Genomic DNA, 10,090 nt, shown 5'->3' with positions numbered 1-10,090 from the left:
AAACTATCAAAAACAATGTTTGGAAATGTATTCTAATCTATGTTTGTGCAATTACATTAATCTCATATTTTTGTATATATAATTCCCCCCCAGGATTTCTGCCAACTCAACCTTCTGCTTGCAAGAACCAGCCCTTGTGGTTGTGTACATGGAGTGGAATATGTAAATTGCAGTACAGTATAATGTCTTTCTTTCAAACTGTGCATTCACTCACAAACATAAATTTTACAGTACACAAATCACACTCTGACATTCATACCAACACACACAACTTTAGCATAATCTTTTATTCAGTTTGCCTGCAGTGCTCTATAATACAGCAGAAATAAATGTAAAAAAAGTATTTACTCCTTAGGTCAAACATTGGAAAATTGCATCATCAAAAAAAAAGGCAGTACAATTTTTTTAAACTTTGAAAAGTCATGATTTTTGATATTTTAAAAAACATTTATGAAAGCAAAAAATCTGATATATATAAACACACCTTATACACAGTGAAATCTATGCAGTTTGGATTAACAAAATTACAGAAAAATTGAAAGGACAAAAATGGGGCCATATGAACGCATAAGGGTTAAATGTGTTTATCAATGTGTACAGTGTACAGTAAAGTCTAGCTACTTTTATCAGAGCTCAATTTACACCATAACCTGTCCCAGAATTCCTCCTGCTTCTCAGTGTCCATTGGCCAGTCCAGATAGGTCCTAGTTTTTATTTGCCGGGCCAACCTGTGATGGTAGGATAGCAAGCGAGAGGGGATTTTTTCTAAGAAGACCAGGATAAGAATGTCCCTCTGTTCTACCTGGAGCCGGTAGGTGCCCAGCTGCATCTCCAAAGTACACCAGGTGCTACGGAGGAAGTTACGGCTGACAAGACAAAGAGTTCGGCGGCTTGCATAGATGCTGTCTGTGATGTTTTCCACAATGTCTTGCCCCAACTGAAAGTCCCGACCGTGTAAACAGAGACGTAAGAACGGAGGGCCACGCTGCTCCAAGTTGGGAAGAAGTTTTTCCATGACCCAGTGCTCATCCTTACTGCTGTACGAAATAAAAACATCATAGCGGTACTGCCGTTTGGCATCCATACGCAACGCCTCTCTGAACCATCCGCTGGCAATGTAATAGAACGGCATTATGTATTTCCCTGCAAACTGATATGACAACGCTACAAACATAAACAAATATAAAAAAGCAGAAGTTGCGGCGAAGAGCACAAATTCAATATCAAATGAACAGTTCTCCTGTGTGTAATGAACAAAGTTCAGATTGTCAACTTCATTATTAGTTAAACACTGAAGTTCATCCATGGTGGGGGCAACCACAGAAACCTGAACCTGCCTGTTGTTCATCCATGAGATCAGCCAAGCATTATCACAACTGCAGTGCAATCGCAACTCCTCGAGTTTGAGATATTTTAAACTAGTCAGATGTTCAACAAAGGTTTGAAGAATTTTTACATCATTACACTGTTTAAAAAACATAGATGTCAGCGCCTTTAGGTCCTTTGTCAAACTTCCATCCAAAAAGAAAATTCTGCAGTTTCCCAAGATCAGTGTTCGTAATTTTGTCAAGTTGTGAAACATTATTGGCACATTAGGCTGCTTTGACAAATCAATGTCTACCAGCATTAGGGTTTTTAAATGAACAAGCTGATTTATTACTGCTAAGTCACCAATGTTGTCTGAAAACGTTGATCTGAATTCCAGATGAACAACTGATTTAACATATTTCCCAATAAACTCCTTTCCACAGATGACGTATTCTGCAATTATTTGAAGTGTGACTACAGATGTCAAGAGTGGACTGGCACAATCCTCAACTGTCACATATTGACCTTTGATTTGGAGGTCAAGACTCTGAATCAGTGTAATATTACCAATGATCAAGTGCATTGGTCTCAAGCCTGAACTAATAGACACCTGACTCAGATTATACGGGACGCTTCCGAATATATCAGATAAATGCAGCTTGACCTGTGACATGTTAGGTGAAAACTTTAAATCTCCCAGAAGAAGTGTGCGAAGGTTAATAAGATGTCCAAATGAATTTGATTTAATTTGAATGATAGGGTTTTCTAGAAGATTTAGGACCATCAGTTCATACAGACCAATGAATGTGTCTTGATAAATGTAAGATAACTTGTTGCCAAAGAGGTTTAAATCTTTTAGTTTGTCTAATCCACTGAAAGCTAAATCTTCTATGATGGAAATATTACTTGAAATTAAACCCAAACGCTCAAGATTTGTGAAACACATGAACTGGTGAGAAATGATCTTATTTATATAAGCTGCGTGTATACGCAAAAAAGACAGCTGTTCGACTAACTGTGGATTGGACAAACAAAGAGATTTAAAATCATTTGAACTGAGCACATGTTCACTTACACGGATTGTTAAGAGATTGCTGAAAAACTGAAAGATCAAATTTATATCTAAAGATAAAAATTGATAAAGATATTTGTCTAGATGGAGATAAATGTCTACAATATTCTTACAGTCTTCAGTGATATTTGTAGAAATAGCTGGCAAGTTAATGGTCTGGTAAAAAACATCTATAGATTTAATAGAATATAACTTTGCTGCGTAACACAACTCATCAATGTTAAGTACATCCACAGAAAAAATCAAGCTATTGATTTTATTTACTCCAGTCATAGAAAGATCTCTGAGAAAATCTAATCTGAAACCACATTGCATTTCAGATAAATTTCCAAAAACGCTCAGAGCCCCTTCATCTATGTGCTTTAATGATCCTAACCTCAAATAGACGTCTTCAATATTGTGTACAGTAGATATGTAACTGTTTGAGGTGTTGTAAAGGGAGCAGTTTGGGACCTGAAGACTAGTTAAAAGTTGCTCATCGAGATAAAACACTTTCAATGATTTTAAATGTCCCAGTCGACACAGAACCTCAGACAGATCTTTTAAACACGCATTGCCTATGTGTAATATCTCTAACTGAGGTAATGTATCAAAAACATTTGGTGCCATTAATGACAAACTATACCGTGAAAGAAACAATGTTTTAAGTGAAGGAAGACCACTGAAATCAACAGCTGCTTCACAACAGATTTCTCCCAAGATGAAAGACAACTGCAATGACTTTAAATTTAACAATCCAGTAAAAGCTTCTGGCAAGATCTTGGAAAAACATCCGACAATTTCAAGGTATTCCAGAGAAGAGAATCGTGAAAATGAATCTGGAGCCAAGACACCAATATACTTCATATCACGATCCATTTCAATGCAGAGGTTCAGTAAATTTGATGGAAGTCTGCGGAGATCCTCTTTAATATCAGTGACCTGAGTGCAGGATGCAGCGTTTGGTTTTCCATGACATGAACTGTCAACAGGCAATTCTTCCACATCATCGTAAAATATACATTTCCCTACAAGCCAAGAAAATACAAATGAAGTCCTTAGAAACAATAAGAAGAAAGTGAACGGATAAATCATCTTCAATTCCTGGGTGATTTTCTCCAGTTCAAGTTTAATCTTTTGTTCTGGTTCTGTTGTCTCATCTCAGTGTCGCTTCTTTGTCTCTGAATGTGGGTGTAAGAATATTTATATTTACTTTATTTAAGTCACTTCCTTTATTTGTGACAGCACAGATGTGAGTTTTTTTCTCAATTGCCTTATTTGTCTTGAACAAAATGGAGCCCTGGAGAAGTATTGACCTGCCCTGCCACACTGTAAAAAAGTTGGTTCGATTTGAAAATGTAAGTTCCCTTTCAGTCGGTCACTACGACGTCACGTCGTGACCAACGAATTGGGAACTCGCTTAGAGAGACCAATCTGCTTCGAATACTACTAAAACGCCAATGAACTTGGCATTGAGATATTTGCATAATGCTGGTGCCGCCCCGCCAGGTGCGTATATAAGCAGCAGGTGCAAATATGGAAATTAGCTTCTTTTTCGCTGAGAAATCCGGCAGTATCTGCTACTGAGAAGCTACTTTCTGCTCTGGTGGGAAACGATTGCTGAAGTTGGTTGGACTAGCAATACCACAGCGGACGCCGCAGTTTTTCCACTACTCTGCATCTTTTTTGTTTTGAGTTTTAGTGAGTGCGTTGCTGATCCCTGTGCGCATCATCAACTGAGCATCTAGAGTGAATTTACCTAAAAGAGTGATACGAGAGAGCTCTGTGTCTTGTTAAAGACAGCAACTCTTTCGTATATCCGGAGATCAGCGTCCTTTTCAATTCGAAGCAGATTGGTCTCTCTAAACGAGTTCCCAATTCGTCGGTCACGACGTGACGTCTCCGTTCCCTCCTTCAGGGAACGAGGGTTACATACGTAACCGAGACGTTCCCTATCGAGAGCGCTCACTCGACATTGCGTCCGCTGACGCTATGGGAAGTCCTCCCTCTTCCGCTACGGGACTTCCGCTACTATATAACCTGTTTAGGCGGCAACTTACTCAGATGATTTCTCTTCACTGTGACTGAAGCGTCTCGCCATAGATCATCGCACTCCTTAGGGACAAAAGGATCGCGTTTAGAGCTCCGAGGTATTCCAAGGTTACGGCCACGGGAAAGCCACAAGGCTTCCTTTCCCCACCTACGCAGTGTGAAATATGCCACAGTGTGCACAATACATTCAACTTTTCACAATACCCTCTCATATGTGTTTGTCTTGTACTTATAGCGCGCTTCGGCTGCTCCCCTTACATGAACAGACCCCCACCCTGGCGTCTGCCTTGTAATTTAACTTACTTCAGCCACTGCTAGCATGAACAGAACCCCTTCGGGGTCGGTCGCCTGCGGGCACAGTTATTTCCTTGGCGTCTACTTTGTTTGATATAGTGCACTCTAGCTGATTCTCACGTTTCGGCCACTAGCACAGTGGGTGGCCTAGCATAACATTTGCTTGCCTCAGGCCCTACCGCGTGACATGATGAGATTAGAAATAGTTGATTAAGACATTTACATTATACATTTATAAGTGAATATGTCACCAAGTGACGATCTGTGAGGGCGGAACCAAAAGTGTGTGAGATTGGTTCCGCTCGGACGACTGATGCGAAACACCGGAATTCCCGGGGTTTCCCCAAAAACACTAAATCAAGCCCGATAACATTCAGGTGAGAGCGATCGACACAGCAATCACTGATAGGCCGATAAGGAGAGAAGGTTGAGCATATAAAGACCTTTGAAGATGTCCGTTGGTGTTGTTGGTGGCACTTTGTGAATCTGCTGCTTGCGCTTGTTGCTACGGTGGAGATCGGCTGGGTTGACTCACTTTAATCCCTTAGGGAAGACGAGAGGTTGGAAACGTTGGAGTAAGGAAGTTATCGTGTGATTTGGATGTGGAAAAGAGAACGCGACGCTGTTGGATGCATGATTGGGGAATCGGTTGGACAACAAAGCGTGAGTAAACAATCGAAACAAACGCTCTGTGCTATCTAGAAGAGGAGTTACTGGTGTCTTTGTGGGGGTGTTGAAGGTTACCGGCCCTGCGGGGATTAAATGCGTAGGTGAGCCGAAGAGGTAACCAGGAGACACAGAGGGGCGTTGTTGAACATATTCATCTGTGAAATCTTTTCTCTCTTGCTGGCGTGTAGAACGCCCAACCCGCCTCTCGAGCAGCCAAGACCTAGGCGGCCAAGTCTTAACTTCACGTGGAGTGCGTGTGCAGAGTGCTGTGGTGAGTGTGACTTTTACCGTGTGTTTCACTAAGCTTGCTGTGTGTGTGCTGTATTGACAGTAACCAAAGCCGCCCGGGCCCCGTGCAGATTGTGCGAAGAAATACCACGTTGAGGCCCGAGCCAGAGGAGAGAAACCAACCACTACCTGTGCAGTGTGTAACTTACTTGTGTTTGTACTGCAGTGTCAGTAGTGAGAACCCATTACCCCTGTCTCCACGAATGCTTTGGAGTGAACCAAAGGCCCCAGTGTTGTGAGTAACCTACCTGTGCAGTGTATTACTTACCTGTGTTTGCAGTAACGCCTCGAAGAGGATCGAACAGTGTCAGTAGTGAGAACCCATTACCCCTGTCTCCACGAATGCTTTGGAGTGAACCAAAGGCCCCAGTGTTGTGAGTAACCTACCTGTGCAGTGTATTACTTACCTGTGTTTGCAGTAACGCCTCGAAGAGGATCAAACAGTGTCAGTAGTGAGAACCCATTACCCCTGTCTCCACGAATGCTTTGGAGTGAACCAAAGGCCCCAGTGTTGTGAGTAACCTACCTGTGCAGTGTATTACTTACCTGTGTTTGCAGTAACGCCTCGAAGAGGATCGAACAGTGTCAGTAGTGAGAACCCATTACCCCTGTCTCCACGAATGCTCTGGAGTGAACCAAAGGCCCCAGTGTTGTGAGTAACCTACCTGTGCAGTGTATTACTTACCTGTGTTTGCAGTAACGCCTCGAAGAGGATCGAACAGTGTCAGTAGTGAGAACCCATTACCCCTGTCTCCACGAATGCTTTGGAGTGAACCAAAGGCCCCAGTGTTGTGAGTAACCTACCTGTGCAGTGTATTACTTACCTGTGTTTGCAGTAACGCCTCGAAGAGGATCGAACAGTGTCAGTAGTGAGAACCCATTACCCCTGTCTCCACGAATGCTTTGGAGTGAACCAAAGGCCCCAGTGTTGTGAGTAACCTACCTGTGCAGTGTATTACTTACCTGTGTTTGCAGTAACGCCTCGAAGAGGATCGAACAGTGTCAGTAGTGAGAACCCATTACCCCTGTCTCCACGAATGCTTTGGAGTGAACCAAAGGCCCCAGTGTTGTGAGTAACCTACCTGTGCAGTGTATTACTTACCTGTGTTTGCAGTAACGCCTCGAAGAGGACCGAACAGTGTCAGTAGTGAGAACCCATTACCCCTGTCTCCACGAATGCTTTGGAGTGAACCAAAGGCCCCAGTGTTGTGAGTAACCTACCTGTGCAGTGTATCACTTACCTGTGTTTTGCAGCAACGCCTCGAAGAAGGCCAAGCAGTGTCAGTAGTGAGAAACCCTTCACCTCTGTCTCCACGAATGCTTTGGAGTAAACCAAAGGCCCCAGTATTGTGAGTAACCTACCTGTGCAGTGTATCACTTACCTGTGTTTGCAGTAACGCCTCGAAGAGGACCAAGCAGTGTCAGTAGTGGGAACCCCTTTACCGCCGTCTCCACGAATGTTTTGGAGTGAACTAAAGGCCCCCGTGTTGTGAGTAACCTACCTGTGCAGTGTATCACTTACCTGTGTTTGCAGCAACACCTTGAAGAAGACCAAACAGTGTCAGTAGTGAGAAGCCCTTCACCTCTGTCTCCACGAATGCTTCGGAGTGAACAAAAGGCCCCGGTGTTGTGAGTAACCTACCTGTGCAGAGTATTACTTACCTGTGTTTGCAGCAACGCCTCGAAGGAAACCAAGCAGTGTCAGTGGTGAGAAACCCTTTATCTCTGTCTCCACGTATGCTTTGGAACGAACCAAAGGCCCAAGGGTTGTGAGTAACCTACCTGTACAGAGGGTAACTTACCTGTGTCTGCAGCCACGTCTTGTGGTGGATCCTCTGCGTCCAGTGAGGTCGAGACAGAGTGACCTGAGGGCAAGAGAGAGACAGAAACAATAGTCAGATAAGTTGTGACTCGGTGCTGGACCAACATTAATTGTACTTTCCTTGTTTTGCCTCCAGGAGGAAGCGGAGGGCGCCACGAGCTCAAGAGAAACAAGGAAGAAGACCCTTGGCCCCCACCCCCTGGTCCAACTCGCCCTGGAGGCGAGAAGCAGATTGTTTTTAAACTGCCCTTCCCCTTTTTCCCCTTCCTTTTAAATATTTAATAAAGATTCCTTTTAATTGTAGTATACTCGTCTGTCTGGTCATTGGGGTGGTCTTGGGAACCTCCTTGAGGTGGAAAGTAGAGAGGGGCGTGGCCTGGTAGCTAGCTTGGGTCCGCCCCGGCCGTGACAAATACATGAATGACTAAAAGGAAAGTTTCTTTGTCTGTCTCAAAATCTCCCAAATTCTTTTGTGGTCATAAAACTCTATTCTTGATGTGTTGCCATAGTCACAAGAGATCTGTTCTGCTTTGGGGGTAGTTTTACAGACCCCTGGGCTTAGCCTGTTTTGAGTGAGGGTCTGCACTTATATTTATGAAATATAAGAAGTTATTGTGTGTCTGATCTGGCTCAGTTGTTACATATATATATATACTAATAGCACTACTAATAGCAGCCTGCAAGCCTGCCTATTTATGTATATAGGCATTGAATAGAGAGGCTATATCTCTCCTCACTCAATCCTGCTCTCAGCTCCCCAGCTGAACGCAGTGAGCTGATGTGGATGTAAACTTTTAGGGGTTATGTCCCCAGCTGTGCCAACAGAGGATTGCTATCATGCCTTGCACATCCGTGCAGTGTTCGGGCAGTATGTGATTAGGCTTACAACATCCCCATAAGTCTGGCTATGTTTGATAAGCAGTGGAATATCTCACTACACACACAGGTATCTGATTCCCTGTGTGCGTGTGGCGAGCTGTTAATAAGCTGTTCATTATTAAGGAAATGTCTCTCCTTCTCGCTCGGGTTCTGCATCCGACCCTGCACAAAGAAGCAAGCCATGCAGTGCCGGTCTTTCCTATACGCAAAGTACGCAATTTGCATAGGGCCCCGCACCACTAGAGGGCCCCCTTGATCTCAGAATTATTTAAAACCATTATATCAAAGAAAAATTATTATTATGTTTAATGAAAACAAGACGCTATAATTTAAATAATTTGCAAACTTCCGAATTTGTGCGGGTTTTTAAAAATACTTAATGATTTCTTAAATCACTGATATGTACTCGGACAACATGCAGGCAGTTTCTCAATCCGAAGGCTGCAGCCTTCAGAGGTCACATTTGTAGGCTGCATATGCGTCATAAAAACGTATTTTAGAATATTAACAATTATAATGTTGACTATTATTCTTAGTTAATGGTTAATTGTTATATTATGCTTATGACTTGCAAATGAAATGCTTATTTAACTTAAATAAATCAGGCTTGATGACGTATGCAGCGCGCATATGCGACATGATCCGGAGGTTGCAGCCTTCAAATTTAGAAACGGCCGCGTGCATGACGCAGAAGAGTGATTTGGTAACGATGCGCATATTATATGCCCACCATTGATTTAAAACAAAGACAAAGCTATCCGTCTGGAGCAGAATAAAGGGAAAAAAACGTGAAGCAAGGGAACAAGATAAAGGATTTGCGCGAGCAGATTAAGTCAATGTAAAGACACGCGTCCTAGCATGGGGCGATTCAAATGACGCGAATTGGGTGACGCAATTGCCGCGAAAACACGCGCTTTTTCCTTTGAACTTCAAGAACGCGCTCTCGTGCAGGATAATTTGACGAGAGAGAGAGAGAGAGAGAGAGAGAGAGAGAGAGAGAGAGAGAGAGAGAGAGAGAGAGAGAGAGGGGTAAGAATGGTGCCCACGTCGAGAAAACTTAATAGAAGACTTGAAATTTGTAAAGGATTAAAGTATATGTCACTCGTTTAATTACAGTATGTTAACTGGATAACACTGGATATAACTCATTGTATAGATAATAAAATAATGTATTTTGATTATACAAATCAAACCTAACTATATGATTGTAGCTGCTGACCAGCATAGGGAATATCTATGGCTAATTTCTAAGACATGTTGCTGATACAGTACTGTGTGTTGTACCTTATCTTGTTAATTGAGTCTTTTTGGGCATCTTATGCCTAGAATTATTCAAGGAGATTGATTCTTTTAACTTCCTTTAAAGTTTGATCAGTTGTGCATAATGACATGTGCAACAAATGGATATAGGGTGTCAAACTCATAGATTTGCAATATTTAAAATCAGACACTATTTTTAAAATATTTGGGGTCAACCTCTGTGACAGCTTTAAAGGGACACTTCACCCATTTGCATTAAGCTTTGTATAGTTAGAACTCCAGTCATGTTTTTGAATGGTCATGCATCATTTCCTCAGTTGCCGCTGAGACTGGAGAAATACAGATTTCAGTGTTGCACATCCTTCTTTCAATGATGTAAAAATCATCATTTTGCATCATTGAAAGAAGGAAGTGCAATGTCTTTGTTGTGGGAATGAGACTACAAACACCCCTTTTCTCTGTAAAAT

General features: G+C 42.4%; 1 protein-coding gene across 1 annotated transcript; it reads right to left on the bottom strand.

The window, feature by feature from the left end:
- Positions 1–305: 305 nt before the first annotated feature.
- Positions 306–3,520, bottom strand: LOC135729755 (uncharacterized). The gene has a single exon (XM_065247585.2). The coding sequence runs from the start codon at positions 3,452–3,454 to the stop codon at positions 614–616; it is 2,841 nt and encodes a 946-aa protein (XP_065103657.1). The 5' UTR covers positions 3,455–3,520; the 3' UTR covers positions 306–613.
- Positions 3,521–10,090: the final 6,570 nt, after the last annotated feature.

The sequence above is a fragment of the Paramisgurnus dabryanus genome, chromosome 11, assembly GCF_030506205.2.
Source record: "Paramisgurnus dabryanus chromosome 11, PD_genome_1.1, whole genome shotgun sequence".
Taxonomy (NCBI): domain Eukaryota; kingdom Metazoa; phylum Chordata; class Actinopteri; order Cypriniformes; family Cobitidae; genus Paramisgurnus; species Paramisgurnus dabryanus.
The sequence above is the reverse complement of the archived record's forward strand: the minus strand, read 5'-3'. Positions and strand labels throughout refer to the sequence as shown.

Coding starts and splice junctions, on each gene's coding strand:
- LOC135729755 (XM_065247585.2), bottom strand. CDS start 3,454: ATGATTTATCCGTTCACTTTCTTCTTATTGTTTCTAAGGACTTCATTT.